The 24917-nt window shown below is 44.1% G+C and overlaps 1 protein-coding gene across 1 annotated transcript in view; it reads left to right on the top strand.

The window, feature by feature from the left end:
• The window catches only part of YWHAB (tyrosine 3-monooxygenase/tryptophan 5-monooxygenase activation protein beta), a 40405-nt gene extending 17745 nt beyond the window's left edge, over nt 1-22660 (top strand). The window contains exons 5-6 of the mRNA XM_086932549.1: nt 10897-10992; nt 20113-22660. Coding sequence (XP_086788675.1) covers nt 10897-10992; nt 20113-20169 — 153 coding nt within the window. The 3' untranslated portion in view covers nt 20170-22660. The remainder of the gene's footprint in view (nt 1-10896; nt 10993-20112) is intronic.
• The last annotated feature ends 2257 nt before the right edge of the window (nt 22661-24917 follow it).

The following is a 24917-nucleotide window of genomic DNA, read 5'->3' as shown; positions in this document are numbered from 1 at the left end:
GTTTCCTTAAGGGCAACAATCTGTGAATACCTGAACATCCTCTTCCCCCTGCGCCTTCTCCCGCATCCTAGATTGAATAAGGTGCAATCGTTTAGTCCTCCAACCCATGTTATATCTCAGTCTGCACTAATAAAATGGTGTTCACTATTCTCTGGTTTTTGTAGGCAAATGGCAAGGTCACTGTTCCAGGTGGTAAATGTTTCTTAGTCATCTTAAACAGAACAGAGTGCCAGTACCTCACTAGTAACGTTGTTCTTGTGCCCCATTCTATAACTACCGCAAGACCAATTTATTAAGTTCTTTTCCTTAAACACAGGCTATTTTCTGAAAACTGGAGTATGTTTTTCCAACTAAAGTCTCGTGCACCTTTCTTTCACTATGCCATCTTTTTGTTTCAGTCTTAGTAGTAGGCTTATCTCTCTGAACCAAATCCGGATTGTAGCGTTTGTCAGGAAGTTGCTTATACAAGACTGGGGGGCAGATGTGGGCTAAACTGGGAGATGAGACGTGTGCCTGACCAGAATCTGACTTCAACAGCGTATGGTGTTTTACATTGTATTTGTCATTTTCGTTGGGCTGTCAAGGACGTGCAGTGCATGTGGCCAGGCAGTTCTTGTGGATGGTCAGACACCCCTCCATTGCGGTCTGGTATTTTAAATCCGGTTTAAAGTGATTTCCCAACTTTGAAATATATTTTTAAATATTTGTACAGTTAGTTTACAAGGTATTAAAAAAAGATTTTTAAAAATTAAACTGAATTCTGATAGCCTTTCATTGTACACAGCATGATTGTCAGACTGTTCACTGTACTTTTTTTTTTTGGTGTAAGACATTTATTTTACAATAAAGAGGCAGAAGGTTTACACTGCGTCACGCCAACAACCCGGAGGCAGGCCGCTATATGGTACACATTGCTCAAGGTACATTAAGACAGTTAGAGATAGCATAACCTGGTCGGTCTCAATGTTCCCAGAAAAATATACAGTGCAGGAAATACTTTTGCGTGAGCAGTGCAACTTCAGCACGGTAAGTGATCTTACTTTTTTCAGTGCTGTAGACCAGCAAGTGTACTAGGAAGTAGCTGGGCTTTTCCAGAGTAGGCAGCAGGAGGCGGCCCGTTGCAGCTATCGATAGATAGTGTACGTCTAACAGCGCTGTTTTCACCCAACCTTTCCCAACAAACAAAAAGAAAACGAGAACAGCAAACATCGGTGCAAGTTCATGGAATCGACCACCCAGCATCCCATACATACACGGGGCTGCGTAGTTCTGCGCTGGATCATTGACAACTAGAGCCGTGCAGAGTTGAGGATAGGGGGCGCGGCGGGCTTCAAGCTGTCTCTGTGAAGACTGAGGGGGGGGGGGGGGGGAGGAGAAGTAGGGGGGGAAGGAGTACTTCAAAACGAGGCCATCTATCGGGTCGTGAGATCGTAATAGGGTCAGAGGGGGCCAGGGAATGCAGCATGCGCTAGATCAATAGGGCGGCAGGTGCAGAATGTATCCTAGGTCGGGGGCAGGCCTGCTCCAGCTCAAGTCATCTGAGCATCAACCACATGAACTCGTTTCCAACACAGTCAACCCATATCGTCCGAAACACCCATATCAGGCGATTTTCCAGAGGTGTCCGAGCCCGCACGCTCTCTAGTCCACTGTAGGAATGGTTCCCAGATATCATTAGGCCTGGAAGCGGTGGGCATCGTCTCCCAATAATGTGTCAGCTGTGCATGCCCATACGTCACATCCTTAATCCACCCTGTGAACGAGGGGAGAGCCCTCCTGCCCCAGTGTAGTGAAATTTGCCGTTTGGCATAAAGGAGTAGTGCATGTAGCTTTCTGTCGCAGGGTTCAGTATCCTTGACATAGCCTAATAAGCCCAGAAGTGGTGATGGCGTATCATTCCTATGTGTGATTTGATTAATGGCCGTGAAGACTTCTGACCAGTATTCCCCCAGCCTGGGGCAGCTCCATGCCACATGGAGAAAGGACGCATCCTCTCCTCCACATTTCCAACAGGATGCATCCGTGCGAATGCCCATGCGGTGTAACAGTAGCGGCGTACGATAATACCGGTGTAGAAATTTAAAGTAGATGAGTCGGAGCCGATAGTTTGGAGACAGTGCCGTGAGCTGTTTACAGCAGTACTCCCACGTTTCATCCGTTAAAGGGACTTCCAGGTCAGCAGCCCAAGCCAATTTGGCCGTGGCTACCGTTAGCGGGGCCTGCTCCTGCATGCAGTTGTACAGTCTCGACACCAGTTTTTGGGGGGAGGGTCGTGAAAGCAGGTTTTGGAGGGCGTCCAGTGTCTGCTGCTCCTCCGGAAAGTGGGGCCCCATCTTTTTGCAGGATTCCCTGAGGGAATGGTATAGCAGCGTGTCTGTAAAAGATTCAGGCTGGGCGTCGTCCCCCGCGCACAACTCCTCAAAGGTGCCATCGGGATATAAATCAGCAAAGGTGTGTAGTCTCTTCCCTCGGAGCGTGAGGATATCACCTCTGGCGCTCAAGCAGGGCAGCATCGGGTTACCCCGTAGGGGGATGGCTGGCGCGTAAAGCAAGGAGAGTCCCGCTCTTCTTTGCAGCCCGCACCAGGCCCAGCGAACCATCTCCACGGTGTCAACTTCCTTTGAAGGACATGAGACCTTTCCGTATAGTGCCACTCGCAGCGGGGCAACCACGGCCAGTTCCACTGCCGCATGCGGCTGGTAAGGAGCAGGGAAGGCCCAGAAGTGCAGAAATTGCGCTTGCGCGCACAGGGAGTAGAGCTTCAAGTCGGGAGCTCCAAGGCCCCCCTGCGGGAGCGTGAGCAGGTCCCAGGAGACCCTCGCCTGTCCTCCGGCCCACACCAATTTCAACAGCAACGAGCGGACACGCGCATGGAAATGCGCCGTCATGGGCAGCGGAATATTCACTAACAAGTACAGAAATTTGGGGAGGACTACCATTTTCGCTAAGGCTATCCTTGCAACCAGGGACAAAGGCAGCTTGTTCCAAACCTCGATTTTACCCTCCAGCCAGTCCACCGCTCTGCCGAAGTTGAGTGACCACAGTTCTTGTACATCACGACTGACCCATATTCCCAGATATTTAACAGCGTCCGTCTCCCACCGCAGTGGGTAGTCCGGTGCTGGTCGACGGTCTCAGCTGTCAAAGGGAAGGCAACAGATTTAGACCAATTTATGGACACTCCTGCTAAGCCTTCAAACCTCACAAATTCTCGGAGCAGCAGACTCAAGTTATCTTTGGGGTTGATGACGTATAAGGTGACATCGTCAGCGTACAGCGAGATCAGCAAGCTTCGGGAGCTGAATCCAATGCCTCTCGCAGTGTGGTGTTGCCGTATCCGAGCCGCAAGCGGCTCCATTGCTATGGCAAAAAGGAGAGGGGACAGTGGACACCCCTGTCTGGTCCCTCTAGAGATAGCAAAGGGTTTGGATACAAGGCCATTCACACTCACCCTAGCTCTAGGGTCAGTGTACAGCAGTTTGATCAGGGTCATGAAGTTGCGACTGAACCCCATCCGTTCCAAAACTCTGAACAAATAAGGCCACTCCAACGAGTCAAATGCTTTGGTGGCGTCCAGGAACACCACCGCAGCTTGCACAGATGGATGTAAGTAATGGAGGACGGAAAAAATAGTTCTGAGGTTGTGTGATGTGGCACGGCCAGGGATAAACCCAGACTGGTTAGGAAGTGCGATGATCGGCAACATTGGCTGTAGTTTGTCCGCTATTATCTTTCCGTAAATTTTAGCATCTACATTTATCAGGGAGAGGGGTCTATAGGAGTCAAGGAGTAGCTCATCTTTGTCAGGTTTTAAGAGTGTAATTATTAAGGCTTCACGCATGGAGTCTGGCAAGGAATTCAATTCAAGGGCTTCAACGAATACAGAATGCAATTTCGGCGCCAGCTCACCAACATAGGTTTTATAGAAGGACGTCGTCAAACCGTCAGGGCCAGGGGCTTTATTGGCCGGCATGCTTTTAATCACCTGAGCGATATCTTGGACTGTTACAGGTAGGTCCATGTACTGTCTGTGGCTGTTATTAAACCAGACTAGGGCGATAGTCAAGAAAGTTTTCCAAAGAGGGTGGGATCAAGGGTTGTCTGGAGGTGTAGAGGGATGCGTAGAAGTCAGTGAAGGCGCCCAACACAGCCTCCTGGCCAACTGCCAGGGCCCCCTCCTTGTCATGAACGGTGTGGATGTAGTGTGACTGTGTACGAGGAGCTATCAATCTGGCGAGGGTCCTGCTCGGTCTGTCTCCCTCCCCATATCTGCGTGCTTCGGCCTGCCTCCCCAGAAATCGCACTTTGCGCTCCGCTTCCTCATTAAAGGCAAGCAGCTTGGCTTTTAGGGCTCCAGCAATCTCTAATGTCGGGTCCATGCTAAAGGCCGTATCCAGCTCTCTCAACTCTCCCTCCAATCTGGTCAGGGTGTCGCGAATGGCACGCAGCACTCCTGCCTTTCGCGCTATGCACTGGCCTCTGATCACAGCCTTAAAGGCGTCCCATTCGATGGCTTCCGATGAGACTGACCCAGCATTTTCGGCAAAATATTTAATGATGTCTGCCCTTATTTCCTCTACAAATACAGGGTCCGTGAGCGCGTGTGGGGGGAGGCGCCATGTGAATGCCCTGTGTATAGTGTCTGGGAGGCGCAACTCTAGCATACAAGGGGCGTGGTCTGACCGTGATCTAGCTTGAATATCAACTCCCGTCACCCACGTGGTAACCTCAGGCGACACCAGCCAGAAGTCCAACCTGGACCAAGCAGCTTTGTGGCACGTGTAACAAGTCCCCATTTTAACACCAGGATGTCGAACTCTCCACACATCCAAAAGCATTCCCTCACCCATTACATCTAGGACTGCTTGACACGCTTTAGCATGCGTAGGTCTGCTCACACCTCTGCGATCCATGTCATCATCCAGCACAACATTAAAATCCCCTCCTATCACGACCAATTGGCAGTCCAGCAATGCAATTTCCGCCCAAACACCTCTAAAGAAGTCAGGATCGTCCACATTTGGACCGTAAATGGCGGCCAGCACGATAGGTCGCCCCTGCAGAGAACCATGTAACAAAACATATCTCCCATCTACATCTTGTACGTGAGCGTGTTCCCTCCAATCCAGCCCTCTGCGTATGAGTATGGCCACCCCTCTCGCATAATTAGAATAGATGGCAGAATACACATGCGACCATCTGGAGTTCTTTAACCTAGGTGAAGGGATCGTGTTAAGATGAGTCTCTTGCAAAAAGCAAATGTCCACATTATGCCTGGCCAGTATACCATGCATCAAGCGGGCTTTCCTGTAATCCCCAAGGCCTCTAATGTTCCAGGTCCAGAGCTTAATCCCCCCCATATCTGAAGTGATGTAAATGCAGTTCCATCCCCAGTCGTTCCCACCCCCCAGAGCCAAAAAGTCCCGCACATTTCGTAACCATCGATCCTTTGCGCAAATAGGAAGTCAAAGTGAAAATTACATTGCACCGTATCAGAACCAAACTCAGCAACTTTAAACCCCCCCCCCCCTCCTCCCTCCACCCTCAGCAACCCCCCAATCAGGTCGTGACATATCCCATAGAAAGGCACGCAAGGCATGAAATAAACCCAACATCAAAAACAGTGGGAGACACCCCATGGGGCGTGGTGTACCCAGCTTACACCCCCGTTTGGACTGGGTGGCTACATTCAAGTATAAATCTCCGTGGTCCCAGCGGTGCCCCCATCCCAGGGCCGACTAAACCCATCATTGGCAATAGTCACATAGGCAAAAGGATACCAGTAGGCACATCTGGGCGCCCGGGGATGTACCAGTTTCTTACCACACACGTGTTCAGTTCGGGTGCAACAGCATTGGGCACAAGTAGGTCTCAAACATCCATTTAAGGCGTGAAGGAGGCAGAGCTATAGTAACCCAAAGCTCACAGTAGTAGCATTGTCAATCATTATCACTAAGTCGTTCCGAAGTGTCCTCCAGTCTGGGCGGCTTCCTACTGGCTGCAGCACTGCTGATGTTTGGCGAATTTGAGTGCAGATTTCGCATCAGTGAAGAAGTGTGAAGTGTTGTCATGTATCACCTTCAGCTTCGCAGGGTATAACAGAGAATATGGCACACCAGCTTGCAGCAGCACTTTTTTAGCTGGCAAAAATTCTTTGCGGGCCGCTTGCACCAGGGGGGTAAAGTCCGGATAAAAGGAAATGTTGTTTCCCTGATGCGTAATTTTACCCTTCTCCCTCTCCAGTCTCAATATGAGGTCTCTGTCCTGGTAGTTCAGTAATTTAGCAAGGATCTGACGAGGTGTAGCTCCAGGCGGCGGTTTTTCCCAAGCGACCTGTGTGCTCTCTGGACCGTGAAGACTGGGGATAGGTTCGGGTCGAATAGTTCGTGTAATAGGTCTGTCACAAACGCCTCCATCTTGCCAGTGTTCGTTGTCTCCGGAATACCCGTAATGCGGACATTAGATCTTCGGGAACGCGCTTCCAAATCATCAGACTTGGCACGCAAATTGTCTATTTCCCGCTCCAGGGACGTGATATGTTGCTTGGCCTGCTGTTGGAATTCGCAGCATTCAGTTTGCCTGTTTTCTAGGCAATCCAGCCTGGTGTCATGGGCATCAACCTTAGTTTTCACAGATTCTAGCTGTGAGGACATGGCGTCAAGTTTAGTGTCAATGCTTTTTAAGCTGGACCTCACCTCCATAATGAGCGCCCCAAAGTCTATGTCCGGCGTTGCCCCTTGCGACGACGATTCGCCGCCGTCCGTCTCTGGTGCTGGGTGTTTCGGCGGACGCTTGTTGTCAAAGCTTATTTTGGGCTGTCTAGCCTCATTCTTCCCCATCTTCGAGGTAAGGACGTGTCCACAAGGTTCTTGGTGGAGCAGCGCCCACCTGCAGGTCTGATGTGCACTGGCCGGTGTGGTGCCTAACCAGTGCGGGCAAATCCGGGGGGTGATGATGCACCAGCTAAGTTTCTTGGCCTCAGTAGCGGAGCCGCGTGGAGTTCGTGCTTTCAGCAGCGGAGTGTTGCCAAGGTACAAAATGGCGGGTGTCCGAGTTTCAGTAGTGGAGCCACGCAGTGTCAAATAAGCCACCAGGGTCGGGGTGCAGGAGTCAAAAATTAGGGGTCCGGTCCCTCGGGGCGTAAAGACACAAGTAGTTATCCGATCGCATTAACTGCTAGTAGCAGCTCCACCGCGGTGGAAAGGTGCGGCGGACGGGTAGCCGATAGTTCCCCGTCCCGTTGTAACTCCGCTGTTCCCCACTCTCAACACCCTTGGGAATCGCCCAGGCACAGCACCTCAGCCGGGTCTCGGCAACTTCAACCAGCGTGCGTCAGCTCCAGACGTATTACCGGACCGGTTGCAGCGTCTCGGCGGGAATCACCGCCATGGAGGAAGCCCGGCCGCCCTCCGCGTCTCAAGGATCTACAGCTGCTCGGTCTGCCCCCCCAGACACAGCAGGGACTCACCGGAGGTAGCCAAAGCATCGGTGCCGTCACAGGTAAGGTCCCGCACCTCCGTCCGCCGGATCTCCAGAGGCCTTCCAAGCCGCTGTCTGTAGTGCTCCGCGACGCCCGGGGTCCGGCACTTCCGCCGGGGACCAGTGCGGGCGCGTAAGTCGGCAAATCTCCAAATGGCTCCAGCTCCTCTATTCCACCAGCTGTACGCACCAAACTCAGCCTGGAGGATCTCCCGGGTGTCCGACGTCGACCCCTGAGGTATCGGGGGTCCGCAAGCACCAGGAGAAGGATAACAACAGGATTAATTAACGTAGCCGGCGGAGCACACTCACAGAGCGGCCATCTCGCTGCTCGGCTAGCCACGCCCCCCCCCCCCCAAGCCCCCCCCCCCCCCCCCCCCCCCCCCCCCCCCCCCACTGGCTTTGAACGCACAGCAAATTGAACAGTATTTAAAGGCATCTTTATTCTTTCACATTCTGAATTATAAAAACGCCTGTTTGTCAGCTGGAGTCTCTGGCCAGACTGTGCTTGTGAGTAGTGAGGTTATATTAGCTTTTCATTCCAAAGCTAAAAACTCAAGCAGGGTTAGGTGAAGAGTTCACGAATAGGGTTCGACTAAAGGGATATTAGAAGACGTTATTTTTAAGGACCTGCAGTAGTGGCATGAGGATTGTTTGGTTAGTTTGTTCATGATGAAATTGTCAGCGCAGGAGGAGAGGGAAGAAAGCCTGCCTTCTATGAGAAGGCTAGTACATTGGTGTGCAGTGAAGGAAACCCCTTAAAAGTGCATACAGTATATGGTTAATTATCTACTAATTCTTCTAGTTAATGGTTAGATGGCTATCATCTGATGAAAGGGTGAAACCAGATACTGTCTGCCACTAGAGAGGAAGTTATCTACTCCATACTAACGCTTTTACTATTTGGACAAGTGCTCGAGCAATGCGGACAGTGGTTTCAATACAAAAACGTGAACTTGCGTTTAAATAATTTGAAACTACTTAGGTTTTCAGAATTACCCATTTTATGCAAATAAAGTGCAAGAGACTGAAATCCAGATTGGCGATTGTTTGCTCTCATTGTACACCAGTTTGCATCTTGGGGAGAATATTTGCTTATCTATTGTGGAACATGCAACATTTCCATGAAGCATCATTCAGTGAACGGTTTGTAATCAAATATATATACTATTTAAAAGGATCATAAATATTGGAGAGTTGGAATAAAACTTAAGCATACAACTTTTCATCACAAAAGTGCAACAGCATGTATACATCCTTGTATTGGTGCAAATTTAATAGTTATAGGAATTGACAATATTTTGCAGAGTTTAGCCTATAAACCGTTCTGCTGTCCAAGTTCTGTGAATTTCACTTTTTATGAGCAGAAAGTGTGTATGAGCTCATGTGAAAACCGGTCTGCCTCGCAGGGTGGCAATAAAGGAGCTTTCCTACAATTCAAACACTTATAAAATGAACCCAGCCTTAGTCAAAGGATGTTATCAGAGCTCTGACCATGGAACGTTTTCTGTAAGTCACCTCACTACATGCCACCAAAAGATGCAAGTGAATGTTTTTAGATGACCAGTATATCTTTGAAGCAACCAGTTTCGTGGATCAGTGCATATTTTGAAGTCTCAAACCCCCAGTTTCCCAACCCATGTAATAATGCATGGTTTCCACTCCACATTTTAAAGTGATGTGTAAAAATTTGTACAATACACCGATGAAATAGATGCAAGCTACTAGGATGCACCAACGGTGATGGCAGCAGTGCAACATTTTCCATTTTTAAAGATCTTGTCAGCGATGGCGGCATATTAAGAGGCGGATAGGCATGTTAAGTAAGTTTACCACTACATTTGACACCCCATTTTAGTACTAAGAACAAGCTGAGGAAAAAGGCATATTTTACACTCTTAATGGCTTAAAGGATAGTCACTTATCGGTTGTCCAGTAAGGGTTATAAAATAAATTGTGGTAGGGAAAGTATGGGAATGGACAATCGCGGAGAAATCATGAAAATTACCCCTCCAAATTCTAAGGTTAAAGATGATTTGGATATGGTAGACTGCACTTTTCATACAAGACATGGTGCCCGCTAGCCACCCTCACTAAAATGACTGGACATTTTACCAATACTAACACATTTCGAATTCAAAATTGTAATGTTACTACATAGTAATTGTAATTGATGTAAAACTGAACATAATTACATTGAATTGTTAATGTTGGATTCAAAGAACAGAACTTTTAGTGAATTAAATAATACTATTTAGTTATAGTGCAGAAAAGAACATATATTAACTCAAAGGTTTTATAGGGTCAAAGCACAAAGGCTTATTAAAATCTCTGCCTTGCTTTTAGACAGATGTCGTGCAGCCGCAGTAATGGTGGCTTGTAACTTGCAAAATTGAGAGGAGGTTAAGTTTGCACTTTTTTCCACTTTGGATGTCACTGAATGTCTTTTTTCAGAAGGCAAGTAGACTACTTTATAATAGCTTCAGGATGTGAGTTGCTGCTGGTTATTGAATGAATATACAAGAGAAAGTAATGGGTTTATCATTTGATGGTTAAATGCTGCTTTCTCCTGCAGCCTACAAATTTCAACAGCTAATTCCATCTACACCTGCAAGTTACCACGATTTGCAACCTCCAAAGACTTTAATACTGTCATGGCTAGATGGCTGCTAAATAAAACAGTTCGCATCAAATGTAGGTTTTCCATAAAAAAGGTGCTGCTGCTGCTGCTGCACATTCGACTTTTAGGAACGTGGACCTGCAGCGATCTGTATTAGTGATCTTGGATCTCCAGTCAGATGAAGGCTGACTTGTTCGTACGAGTATTTGGTGCAAATCATTCTGGGCCAGTGTGAAGAGTGACCTTGAGTCCTTTCTTTGAGTAATAGTATATTGCAAAGATCTTTTCCCGGCATTCAGGAGGTAATTTAGAAGATGTTCATTGGAGCATCGGAGTGCATTAGTTGAGTAAGAAAGGCTGTGGTTTTACTCGTGTGCTACAATGGGAGACTTGACCTTCGGATTTTCTAATTAAGATTGGTTACTTCTATTGGCCCTCTTACTAATATGTTGGAAAAGCTGGTGTTGCAGATTAGTCTTACTGTTGTGCATGTACAATAATGAGCAATGTGTACGCATGGTAATTTGGAGTTTCTTGAGACCTGCTCTCCCAAAGTGCAGTCTGGGTTTTTCTGCAGATTTGCTTTTCCCTGTTATTTAAAGAATACTTCCAGGTTTTAGGTTTTTTAAATCCACCATGGAGCTGTGCAGTAAAATCTAATTTGACTTGTTCATATGACCACTGGAGGTGTGTGATAAAACAAAGATGTAAACACCATACGAAGTTGATACTGCATGAACACTTGAATGTGCTATACCTTAGTTAAATATTTTTCCCTTTCTCCTTGTGCTCAACAGGCGTTTGATGAGGCAATTGCTGAGTTGGACACACTCAATGAAGAATCGTACAAAGATAGCACTCTTATCATGCAGCTTCTAAGGGATAACCTTACTGTAAGTACTACTAGTGTTCAATTTTGAACAAGTTTCTTCTCGGATTATCAGAAGAATTAATAGTTATTATTGACCCTTTTGGAATATTTATCCTCACAATAATTATTCAACATAAATGTGCAAAATTTAAGGTCACAGATCGTGGTTAAAGACAAATTCTGTCTGTAGCATCTGCAGTAGGACAAATGCTTTACTTTAGAATTCATTATGGACACAGAGGAAGGTAGCATTTCTAAGGAGGAATGGTTATACAACCGCATGCATTTATGACAGAAAAGGGACAAAACAATCAACATTTGCTTAATCAAAATGGATCACTTTATTTCAGACTGTGTAATTCTCTTCAGAGTTTTGATCCAGGTCTCCACCATTCCCAAGACCACTTGTATCTAAAGCGTTGGCACATAAGATTACTAAACTGTGCCAAACATTTGTGTATGTGTATGTGTATGTGTATATATAATATAATTTTTTTTTTTTTTTTTTTTTACCTCATTTGATGTTGATGGTTGTCAGTAGTTCTCCACTTTGAGATCTGGTCTGCCCACTGATACAAAAAATGCTAATATGGTCGCATTTTGAACTAGCACACTGTTCCTGCCACCACCAATTCAATGCCATGCTTGTATTGAAGTGCAATTCTATTTCATGTGCGGTCTTTAGAACTGTACAGTATTTATTCAGGTCCAAGATTGGCGTAGTCTCAAGTTTATCATGCTCTTCCAAGTCCTAACCGCACTTAACAAGCATTTGCGATGCAATCAGTCTCACCTTTGTCACTGTATATGTATTTGGCTATGCAGCACATTAGCCTGGGTGCTGAAACATCTACTGTTCTTTAACATGGAGGGGAAAGGAAGCACCAAACTGTGTGACACGCGAGGCATGGGAACACATGAAGAGAAATATTGCCTTTCAGCTGGAAATGGTATACTCCGAAGCTGTTTTTAATATAAATTCAGGGCCATCGGTGGTCCTAGCATTGAAAAGACAAGATTTAAAAAAAACATTGTCTACAGGTGCTCGTTGAAGACATTTTCTATGGACTGGAATCTAGAGAATGCTAAAGTGATTCTGGTATTTCGTACTCCGTTGACCACCGAGCAGGAAAAAGGAAAAAAAAATACAGAAAAAGAACATTGGCGTACAAAAATTAAGGAAACCATTATAAACTATGACGGTGATTCTGGTATTTTACTGACCTCTCTACTGGTCGTTTTCGATTCAACTTAAATGGAGGCAGTTGCCAAAATTCTTTTTTTTTTTAAAGTCCCTCGGCAGAAAGCAATTCGGGTATTTTACAGACCTACTGTTCGTTTTCGATCATTCAGAAATAACTAAGGGAGGAGCAAAGAGGTACTAATCGCAGCATTGGAGGTGGATACGTCATCCATTAGTCTAATAATTAAACCTCAAAGATCCACCCTCAACCAGTTTCAACGGCCAAGTCCTCCCAGGTTGAGTATGGTTCCTACAATGATGGGGGAAAAAGTGTTTTTAAATGGCCCTCACACCAAAAGGGCCCTTGGTGTTATGCTTCATCATAGTGGTTTTCCCGCCCCTCGACTGGGCGTGCTACGACCTACGGATACGCGGGAGCACTGTTGAGACGACTATGTGTGGTGTAGGAGTGTGAGTGGAAGGGTCAGGAGTGAATGGAAGTGTGAGGTTAAATACCTGGCTCGTCTGTTAGAAAATCATTTTTAATACACCTGTGAGATGGTATTGTTAAAAAGCTGGGACAGAGATGTAAATGCCTTAATGAGCTATACCTCCAGAGTGAGTCAACATGTTTCGAAGCCCCCCCCTAACCGCCCCCCTCTCCCGGGCTGCTTCTTCAGGACTTAACTGATCGCTTTCTACACTCACTGATTATGTGGTGTGCATTAAACTAATCTTCTACAGACAAGTGTGTGAAAATAAATATAATGTGCACGTGGATTCTCAATGCACATATACGATACCTAAATAAATATCTTTATTCATTTGTTTCCATAAGTAAACGGGCCCCATGAGCCTGTAACTGGTGCCTATAATTGCAACTGCTCCTGGACTCTACCCTGCCGTGTCTGGCCTCCCCGTGGTTCCGCTGGACCATTTGGTGTGAGGGTATTTAAAAACACTGTTTTTCCCACCGTTTTCTATCAAGACAGTTAAATAGAGACAGTTGAACAGAACGTAAAGTCCCCAAGTGGGAGCAGACCAGCTCTAGGGCTGACGCCAGAGCCCACAACGTACATGCATATAGAAGTATATACTAAAGTATATACAAGAAGTCTCGCATGCTCGACCTAAAAATGTGGTTAAAGTATTTATCTATGGTAAGATATGACGTATCTGAAGTGTAGTAAAAGTCTGTGCTTTACTACCTTCGGTGTAGTGTCCAAGTCCTCTCGTTGCAGATCTATGTGGATTGTTAGTCGTCGTGCAATGCTTCATTAGTATCATAGTAAAAATGCAAGAATGTGCACATTTTGATTGAAACTTTACTGCCTATGATCTTCTGCTTTGCAGAAATATTTGTCTTAGTTTCAGAACAATTTTTTGATCCTTTAACTTAGTGAAATCTAGTTGATTTTTTTTTTATAACTAAAAAAAAAACACTTGCTCCATATTATGGCGATTCCCGCCTAATGCGTGCTAGATTGCTGAAACTTTCATTGCCTTTCCTAGCTGTTCTGCTGTAGGGGAAGGAGAATCAATTTTTGCTGGCTCCCTGATTCCACCTCTGCTGGCTGCACTTTAAATTACAGCATTTAGGGGTGTAGTCCCTGCAGAGTGGTTGTGAGGCTTCACTAGAAACTAGACTCAAATGGTCATGTGTGAGCTCACGGCAACATTAAACTGCCCCCCTCGCTGGAAACCTGTGATCAATACCTTGTAACACCCCCCCCCCATCTAAAATATATTTACCCCTTTTCTTAATAAATACCAGTACCCTTTGGGGTGCTACTTGACACCCCTCCAACCCCTCCCGAAAAACTTTGTTGCCTAACCCCTGGTACACATTTTAATTCAAGGAGATGAAGGACAAAGACATGTTGGCCTGAAGCTGCGTCCATGACGTAAACTGCATATTCCATGGACCACAAACCCTAATGTTATGCATGTTTTCTGCTCTTGTATCGGAAAGTGGTGGAAGTGCGAAACTAAGATTTCAATGATGGGGGTTTGTCGCTAAACACTGGGGATCCTTCAGCAGAATGAAAATATGAGAGCAGCTGCTAAGTTTAACAATGCAGCCTTGGAAATTATGTGAACCTTGTCCTGTAAACAAGTACATTTGCTTATCTGAATTCTGTATGTTAGGTGACATGAATTATTTCCCCATCCAGGATCCCAATGCAAATTGATTATTTGCTGTCCTTCCTGCGTGTGTACAGACTTCCCTCACCCCCTTCAGGTGTGATTGCTCCATGTGCGGAGACCTACATGTCTGCAACATGTAGATCTGAATGTTTATTGCCTAGAGAAACTAAGAACTGTAATTCTTGAGTGACTGTTCCACTGTGCTTTGTGACTACTAGCCCAAATTCGATCGGGATGGCAGCACTGTGAATAAATGCAAACATGTAAGGGAATGCAAAGAGTTTGCAGACATTATCAGTTTTAAACAATTGGAGCTGTGGCAGTTTATAGTTAAGTAGTCACACCAATCTCTACAAGGGTAGCTTAAGCGCACAGTGCCATTTTACTATCCCAATATAACGTATTTATATCTGTGAAATGCCTTCAGTGGTGCATTGAAAAAAGGTGCTAAACCCAGTGGAAGATTCTCCCTTTGCTCACTGTGTGCCGTTATGAAGAAATATCTCTAGCTGCCTTCAACCGAATATGCACCCACTCAGCACACTCCTGCTGCGTCAGTCATTGTTTTAAAATAGTGGCTATCTTTGGTGAGGGGGGGGGGCGGGGGGGGGGACACACTTTGGAAACAAATAGGATTGCAGTAAGCACTCTTTCTCAGACTAGGCATACCAATTCTGCAGGAGCATAACCTGTGAACCACCAACATGTTGGCAGAACTACCCCCCAATCTTTTATACTCCTAGATGCTTACAGTTGGTTAATTTAATGTCACTAGTTTGCTTTCTTTTTGTTTATCTGCTATTGTAGTTTCCTTCCTCTTCATGTGTTTGCCTCTCCCCTGGATCATGCGTTCATTACTTGTGTGCACTCCCGACCGCTAAGAGCATGGACTTGGGGAGTCCAGTTGCCATCACACTTTAGTACACACTGAGCAGATCATGGGCGTTCCGGACATAAATGAAGACACTAACTCTATGGATGTTGTAGATGATCCAGGACTACAGCATGCACCCACAGAATTGCCCATCTTTGAAGCCCTCTCTAGTGAAAACTTTTATTCAGCCAGAAAGAGGGCCTTGGCCTGTGGGAAGCACCACCTGACAAGGCAAGTAGAAGGATCAATGCATCCAGCAAGTAAAATGATCAGTGCAGTTACACTATGGAACATCTCAAATTCAGTGGTCCTGCTTGGTCAATCATTAACCGTTTCACCGGGAAGAGATTAGATCACTGATGCAACATCTGCAGGAGGCTTATCGAAAGATAAGAAGGCAGTTAATCCAAGTGGAGAAAATTCTCTCCACTGCCAATATCTGTTGTGCCCTTGATGTAGCTGATAACCCATCCAGAGGGACAACCCTGGTTTACCATTCAGGTGCCCTCCTTGGCTCAGGGTCTCTGGCTTCCATCATGAAGAATATCTGAGTTTCCCCTTTGCCATTGAACTTTTTTTGACCCACAGGTAGATATGATGTTGGAAAACCTCAAGGAACTGAAATGGATATACAGGGAAACAGCTGCAGAGAATGTAGAGGAGTCAAAGGCAAGGGTTCCTTTGCAGCAGTGCTTAATCGGCCACTCTTAGACCAACTGAAGGAAGAATACGCTTCTTTCTTTCCTGATGAGAAATAATATCCTCTTGGGTATAATCCATAGTTGTCTGTGGATGATCGGAATTTGATACCACACCATCAAATCTACCATCTGGTACCCACACTGTCCACCAAGAACCGCATAGTCCACTGCAAGAGGAGGTGAATGTATATCTCCATAAAAGGCAATAGAGTGGTTTCCGGTGAATCGGAAGACTAGGAATATATTCATTATACTTGCTAATCCCAAAAAGGACGGGGCACAAAGAACAATGAATGACCCCATGGCTACTTTTTTTATTTTGAGTCCGAACACTTAAAGATGGCAACTTTGTAAGAAGTTATTTCGCTGCCATACCGAGGATCTTTTAGTGGCCCTCTATCACAAATACCTACTATCATATTCCCATCCTCCTGGAACGCCATTGCTACTTCTGGTTCCTAGTAAGTGGAAATATTGACTGTTTAAAGTTCCAGGTCTAGATAGCCCCACGTGTACTCTGCAAAGCTTAGTGGTGGTTGCATGCTGGAGCTCTTTTCGTGTCTTTGCTGTTTGAGGCTGGTGTTTTTCAGCCAGTCCTCCAAATATGGAGTCTATAACAAACTCCATGAGTAGTGTTTGTTCTACATCGATTGGATAGCACAGTAAATGCCAAAAATTGCATCTTCCCCCCCAAAGAATAGAAAGTTCTTGAGTCCTACTGAACCGCGACAAAGCCCAGTCCTGAAAATGGCTTCAGACAGACTGCTTCCTCTCTGCCAGACATTCTATTCTCTGAAAATGCGAATGATAGTGACATTTTTGATGACCAAAGCTTTTTAGATTGCGATAATGCCAAATACATGCCTTTTTATGTGCACCCACTCCAGGAGTGTCCTTGCAGGCAGTATATACAGATGGCTAGTTGATTGGGCTCAACTCTTCCAGCACTAGATTATCCAAACTAAAATGATGGACACCAACATAAGACTGCTCAGATTTTTTTATCAACCCTCAACTGTAGGTCGTTATTACCACAGATGCATCCCTTTCAGGTTGGTGAGCACCTTAGAGACACTGGCCTTTCTGGCGTTATGAACGCACCTACAGGAGCATATACACACACAAGTTTTATTTATTTAGTGTATTTTATATAGCGCACAGCTACCCCAACGGGGTGTCCCGGCGCTCCTGTGCATTCGTAAGCTGAGCTAGATTTTAGAGGGAAATTTAACAGTAAAGAAAAGTTTAAGGCTTTCCGAAAGGAGGGTTCTTCCTGGATCATCCGGATGGAAATGGGTAGCTTGTTCCAGAGGGTAGAGGCACATACTTGGAAGGTTCTACCGCTGGAGCGTTCTTTTTTTAAATCTGGGAGTGGTAAGGTTTTTTGAAGAACGAAGAAGCCTGACATTTGCTGTAGTGGGAGAGGCAGGTGGAAAGGTAAGCAGAGCCCTTTCCCCTCACTTCACGGTGGGCCAGTACAAGTGCTTTGAATTCTGCCCTTTTTTGTATGGGCAGCCAATGTGCTCTACGGCGATGAGGCGAGATGTGCTCGCGTAGGGGAATGCCACCCACCAACCGTACTGCAGCATTCTGGACTGTCTGGAGTCGATGGCAAAGACCAGCAGTCAGTCCAGTGTACAGGCCATTGGCGTAGTCCAGATGGGAGGTAATCAGTGCTTGGACTATAGTCTTACTGGTGTTATTAGGTAAGAAGTTGATGAATTTTTTCACCATCCTGATTTTGGAAAAACATGCTGCAGATACCGTATGGACTTGTTGGTGGAATGAGAGGTTAGAATCCCATCTAACCCCTAGATTTTTTACTGATTCTTAGGCTGGGGGGCACTCAATTCAAGGGGCCACCAGATGTTGGGGTCCAGTGGGGATGGCCGGTGGAAGAATAGTACCCCCATTTTCCCGGCATTAAGCCGGAGAAAATTGTTATCCCTCCATTGGGTAATGGTACGGAGGCAATTTTTTAGTGGGTCAAAGGTAAATTGAGTGGGGCTGTCAAAAGTGAACAAGAGCTGAATGTCCTCTGCATAAGATGTTTCCTTTATTCCAGTTTGGGCGATGATTTCAGCTTGGGGCGAGAAATTGCGTTCGATTGGACAGGAAGGATGCAATCCATTTCAGGGCCATACCCTGGATGCCTTTTGATCGGAGGCGGTCAAGGAGGAGTGGGTGGGAGACTGTGTCGAATGCTGCCGACAAGTCAAGCAGCACCAACACCGCTCTTGATCCCTCGTTCAACTTCCAACGTGTGGCATCGACCATCTCAATCAGTGCTGACTCAGTACTGTATCCCGGTCTAAAACCGTGTTGGGAGTCATGAAAAGCACCGTGTGCTTCTAAAAAAACCTGCTAGTTGCTGTACAATTTTTTTCGAGCACTTTAGCAGGGGCTGGTAAAAGGGAGATAGGCCTGTAGTTGGCAGGTTCACTAGGGTCGGCATTAGCTTTCTTCAGTATGGGGACTAATCAAGCATGCTTCCAGGAGTCTGGAAAGACACCTGTATGCAGGGAATCATTCCATATCCCATTTAAAATTGGGTTAAGAAGAGGTGCAAGAGATTTATATGGTTTAGCTGGCCAAGGGTCCATAGGTGAGCCAGATCTGCATTTTGAGAGTTCAGTTAGAGATTGATCTAAGGCAATCTCTTTGAAATTAGAGAAGGTACAGTCAGATCCCGTAGCAACTGTACTAGTTACATGATTATCTGGGTTGGTATTGCAGGGGAAGAAGTCGTATATAGTGGCATTTTTGTCTTCAAAAAAATCCGAAAGGCGACTGCAAAGTGTCAGACACCAAAGGGGGTTGTTTGAGAGCTAATGGGTTTGTGAAGGTTCTGACTGTTAAATGTTTCTCTGGACGATCCCTGTGCACGGTTTCTTTGAGCTGGTTGCAGTGCAACTGGTACTGAATGTTTTTGATATTTTAACATGACTGCTCATATCAACAGATAATATAACTACAATGTACTTCATTCAGAAACAAGGGGGCACACCTGGGAGAGGCAACCATGGTACCGCTTGCCACTGGACCAGTCTTTTCACTTGCACTAGCAGCTACCCCTGCATCTAGACTTCCAACATACCATGAGCAGTTATTAAAACCCAGAAATTCCAAGGCTTGAATCCTGTGATGTAGTCTCTGCGGTCTTAGAATTTTGCTCCATTCAGCTTCTTGGCTCGTAGACCCCCAAAAAGAGTTCTATGCCGCCAAATGAAAAATATTTGTATACTATATTCTTCGTAAGGGAATATAATCCTTGAGACATCTGTACAAGACATGCTCTTTACTTTATTTGCAGAAATCTGTCCTAGACTATTTATCTTGGTATCTGTAGCAGCCTACATGTTCCTACACAAAATCACACTGACTTCATTCTGAAGCATAGCATAATCCATGTCCTGAAGAATGTTTGGCAAAGACTATTTGTCAGTGGCATCATTCTTAGTTGGGCACCCATGGTTGACCTAAACTTATATTTTTCAATGAGCTACAAATCCAGGTCCATGTTCTAAATGGTGGTTAATGTTCAACATTTGCCTATTTATTCTTCTAGCTGTATATGCTAGTGGTTTCCTCAGTCTTCTGTACTAATGTTTGTACTTGTACCATATCCCTGTCATTTAAAATGGCTTACCTTTTCAGGCTAGCGTCTCAGTTCAGGAATAGCATTCAGGCAATCACTAGTTGTAGAGTAGCAGTGGTCCTAGGCTCTCGTGTGATACAGTTCTTTAAAATTAAACTGCATAAATACACCCGATGAATTTAGTCATGCTAATGTTCAGTGTTAGAATAGTTTGTCATAGTCTACAGTTTTTTTTTTCTTTCAAAAAGGGTCCTTTGAACAAAGCTTGAGAAATGTAGTCACAATTTCATTATGCGTGTGTAGCTTTGACCCTCAAGGAGAATTACTACATTCTTTTAAACCACGTCATTGACTTCCTTCACCTACTCTTCCAGCCCAGTATCCTACTCTAACACTTTACTTAACAATCTACTGCAGTGATTGCGATGTATGTGACACCTGTTTTGTATCTTTTGAACTGTAGACCATGACCGGTTCTTAAATGGCAACATGTTAGTTTTTTTACACTGCTCAAGTTCATAAACCTGTGTTGCGCTGTTCCTTTCATGTGCTGCACTGCTTAGTCTAATTCTGCGGACATTGTAGTATTCAACGCTTGTACTGTAGTTTAAAGCTTATTTTTGCGTTTCTTTTTACAGTTGTGGACATCAGAAAATCAGGGAGACGATGCCGATCCTGCAGAGGGGGACAACTAATGACTGCCACAATTCACTATCTGTTCACCGTCGCTCAGTATCTTACACATGTATTCCCTCGTGCAACAAGTAATGAGAATAGTACATCGACTTTCACAACCTCAGTGTAGCTAACATTTTGTGGGATGAAGAAATATTTGGTTGGTGTTTGTACCTTAAAATAAGGCACAAGCTAAACGGATACACTTGCATTCAAAATTTTCTTCTATTCATTTTCAATTCCATCTAGATTTGTATGGTTACTGTGGGTTTTTACGTTTTTTTTAATGAAGCACTGTGATTAAATGGGGTTTTGTGAATGCAGTTAGTTTAACAAACTCTAACCGGTAGAAAAAGTAAACAAGAACATGTTACTTTTTATTTTTAAACTGGTAATTAAGTCGAAGTACAATTCTGTTCTACAACTTGTACAGAATGTTTTAGAGCTCATACTGTGACCCTGGTGAGGGTGGTGGTTGAGGGAGGACAGATGACCCATTGTCATTCGGCAAGTAATAAATGTACATAACTCCTATTCCCATTCACAATACTGCTATACACTCAATTTTAAACAGAAGCTTATGGTATAAGATTTGTAAAGTGGTAATCTTAGTGCTCTATGGTATAAACGTTTGGGACCACTGCAGTTCTTTCCTAAATTCAGTAGTGATGAATCATTTAAGTGATTCATTGATGGCATTGACAATGAAGCTCCCCCTCATTGTAGCAATTGACTGAAAGCTTGAGCGAGCTTCCAGGTACTTTTTCATTGCATTAATTGTAAGTTATACATGGCAGTGGTAAGTTAAATTTTGTTTTCCAGGAAATACTGTTAAGTAACTATTGTAGATAAAATAATGAATACATTTCAAATTGTCTGTCCAAGGATATTGATTTTCTTAATGTTCTTTAGTTAATTTGCTCTTTCCAAAATCTGGCATTTTCTTGCTTGTTCAGTTCACTTTTACAGGGGCTCTTAGCATAACGGATTTAATAATTTGTATCTGTTTGCGTTTTTGATATGTTTCAATATGTTCAATCGTCCCTTAATGTCTAAACATTTGCACGCATCTTACCCTATTCCCTGATTGAACCTTTGCACACTTTATTTGTATATGCCTGTTAATTCTCCAGTGAAAGGAGAAAAGTGTAATTAGTCATGGATTTGAGTTTTTAGATTTTCTCCCTTTTTATTTTGCTGCTATAAGTCTTCCTTCAGTTTCATGTATATTACGGATTTCAATCACAGAAAGGTCTGCATTAAAGTACTTGAATGGAATTCCTATTTCTCAATTTTTAGTGTTCTTCTAATTCTTTTTTCTGACAAATAGTTACCTTCTAAAGTGATGCTTGATGTCCATTAAGATTAGAGCCATCATAACGGTCAGCAATGCAGTGAGTAGATGTTCTGTCTCATTTGAGACCTCCGCCTCCCAGCATCACAGTATTATCCCTCAATCCTAACACTCTACCTAGCTGTAGCTCTCATATGTCTGTTCATCTGTCTGCTGATTAAAAAAGAAATCCATGCACTGATTTTTAAAACCCCATTCACCAACTGCACAAAATGTTCAGTTGATACTTTTGGCGCTTGATAAATGCAGTAGTGAATGTGGAACCGAGCCTGTCTGTATATCTGGTAGCTCTTTTTCGCTTTCTTTTTACTGACCAGTATTCTGCCTAAAATTAGCTTTTGTGGTTTTATTGCCTAGCACACGTGGTTGTGAAAATAGTATAGCTAAACGAAATACATGGTTATTGATGTACTAGATTTGTGTATGTCTTTTAAGCAGTTCTAGGTTCACCTTGCATAAAATAATCAGGAATGTGTAAAAACAGAAATGGAATAAAAATGTTAAGAGTTCCAGCGTGTTCTGTTATTTTATATGTATATATAAAATATCCATGTCTGGTTTTTGCTGTAAAAGTACCTTTATGTAAATCTGAGTACTACAGAGATTTTTGCAGCCTTTGTATATTAGTGATGTATTGGATCTGTTGTGATATCAGTAGCTGGGAATTGGTATTTCTCAACTTCTATTTTAGTTGGACTAAAGTATCTGTGCTTAAATTAAATGCTGTCTCAATGTGGTGGGTTGCGGGGCGGGGGGGATGGGTAGACCAGCCTGGCAGTCTGGAACAACGCTACAGATCCTTGTACTTTCCAAGTACATAATTGAGACCCATTGATAGTGATAGTCTTTACTAGGCCTATTTGGTGATCATTGTGAAATCTATGCTTTTAGACCTTTCTTTACTACTAAATGCCCACATCACTAAATCCGCCTTACTAATGATAATATGCACGTATTGTCTGTTTCAAGCTCAGTGGATGGTCCAAACAGGTGACTGGCTGTAGGATGTGGGCATGATAGTACTTAGTACTGTACCTGATCGTTAAATACCTAGTTACTGCTACAGAGCATTCATTGAAACTACTTTGCCTGTCACAATGGTGCTTATTGCCACGTCTTTAATCCAATTCACAATAAATGATATCTATGTAAACAAACGTGTCTGTGAATTTTGGTTGTGGACTACAGTTAATGTTTCCAACAGAGGATTTATTTCTTTGGATATGAATAATTAGAATACTTTAGTTTTGATATGAATTGTAACTAATTCTATTACTTGCATGTAATGCCGAGTAACAATTCAACTTCATCTAATGTACACTTGTTGTAAATGCCTTGCACTCATTTCTTCCCAAACTGCCAGATAATGCAAGTCTCACATGTGCCTCTTGAGAAACCTATATCTTATGCTTCATATTTAACGCCATCCTTTTCTGAGGTGCAAGGGGCTTACCTCCTGTGGTGATAGCTACCCAATTCCATAGCTTCCAAGTTCTCAACCTGTTCCAATTTTTTTCTTTAATTTGCTGTTTTACCATGTGTTTTTTACCTTTTTAACTTATTGGTTAGCATTACCTGCTGCTGGCACCGACCAATAAATTACATATAAATGATCACCTTTCCTTGTACACAACAAATCGACCATAGCTTACACTACATGAGTATGCACAGGGCCTCGAATTATGGAGTGTCTAGGTCTCCCCCACCTGATCATAGGTCGGAGTCGAGACTATCAAGACCAGCCTCTCGGACCATATGTGTCCGGGTTGAATGAATTCTGCCTTAATGAAAGGCCGAATAGATGGCGTAACGCTAACATTCTTTGATAGTATTCATTATTTTCTTATTTTTACACTGGTTAATACTGTCTGGTCATATGTTGCACCTCATTAGTACTGGTTTAACGCCCACATTTAGCAATAAGCAAGAACAAGGTGACCAGTCCACCTTTGCAAAGGCCGTTCTCTTGATTCCTATTCCTGATCCTAGATCCCAATACCAAACTCTAGATACCAGCATTGGCAAAGCAAGTATGTCTGGACTTTGCAGGCCTGCAATGTGTGTGGTTTCTAGTTTTCTATTCCCACCGGGGATCTTCAATAAGTCATGAAGGATCAGCATGCATAATCCTATACCAGTGCTTAATTTGAGTCCGTGTTTACTGATGCTGGGCACCAGCACTTAATTACTGGTGTTGATACTTGAACAGTGCCACCATATGGCAGACTGTTATATGTAATTTAGACATAAGCACAACAGTGGTTTATTAATTCAATGTGCATTTAAATGACTAATACCGGTCGCTAAAGCCATTCTAATTGCTATGGGACCTGGAATACACTGAATTGGACACTTGTAGGAGTTTGGGGGTTAGGTGGTTTGGCAGTGTGGCTGGGAGGGGCAATGGGTGGTGCAAAATGCAGTGCTTCTTGCGAGGGACCCGCCACTTATTCTTTTACTAATTAAGCACTGTCCTAGAGCCCTTTTTCAACCAGAAATGTTTATAAATTCCTTAATTTCTATAGCTTATTCTGTGACCATCTCAGTCCGTTTTTATATTTTTCTTTGCAAAGAATCAAATTTTGTATTTAAAGAAATTGTTGTTTGAAACAGAATGACTGACTGAAGACAAATTTTTTTACCAACTTTTTAATTCTCAAATAAAGAGGCTGGACTATGTAGACCGTTTTCAGGCTAAGAAGTCTGCAGTCTGTGACCGTTTCTTTAAGGAAGAGCACACAATCATTATCCAAACATGGCTGTTACTGCCAGTTAAGTGTTGCCCCCCCCTTACTGGGTATGGGACCTTGTAGTGCTAGCCTTGACTTTTTTAGGTTTCGCCTGCGCTGTGCTTGTGAAATATCCTGTATTTATTAGGTCTTACAAGGGGGTTTATCAGTTCCCAAAGCTGAATTTGTGTTCATTTGCGTGGAACTTTTTTTTGGTTTACTTCCCCTAGCTGCACTCATTTACGATACTTCCACTAAAGCTGTTCACACTGTTTAAGCCCCATTTACTTTCAAGATAAGATCTCTTCCCACAGAAAAGGCAGACTGCTTCTAACAGTATGCTGGAATGCATGATTGTTAATTAGTTGTGCAAAGCCTTACAATGTTTGTGGCATGTCCTATTCATGCATCCTTACCTTTCTATGCACTTTGTAGGCTTTATCGGATTGATTTCCTCCCCCCACTTAATCTGATTATGATCAAATTCTAAATGTTGTAATAAACATGGTCCTTTAAAAATAGTTAATATACAAGAGCATGCTACATTTTACTACTATACGGGCTTCCTCAAATGCAGTTACCTTGCAGACAACAGGGTCATGATTTGCATGGTGCAGCAGGTGCAGTAGCCCCCGGCCCAAAAGTTGTCAGAACTCCTCAAACACATAAAATTGCTATATTTGAC

This window comes from Lissotriton vulgaris, chromosome 7, assembly GCF_964263255.1.
Source record: "Lissotriton vulgaris chromosome 7, aLisVul1.2, whole genome shotgun sequence".
Taxonomy (NCBI): domain Eukaryota; kingdom Metazoa; phylum Chordata; class Amphibia; order Caudata; family Salamandridae; genus Lissotriton; species Lissotriton vulgaris.
This window is presented reverse-complemented; position numbering and strand designations above follow the sequence as displayed.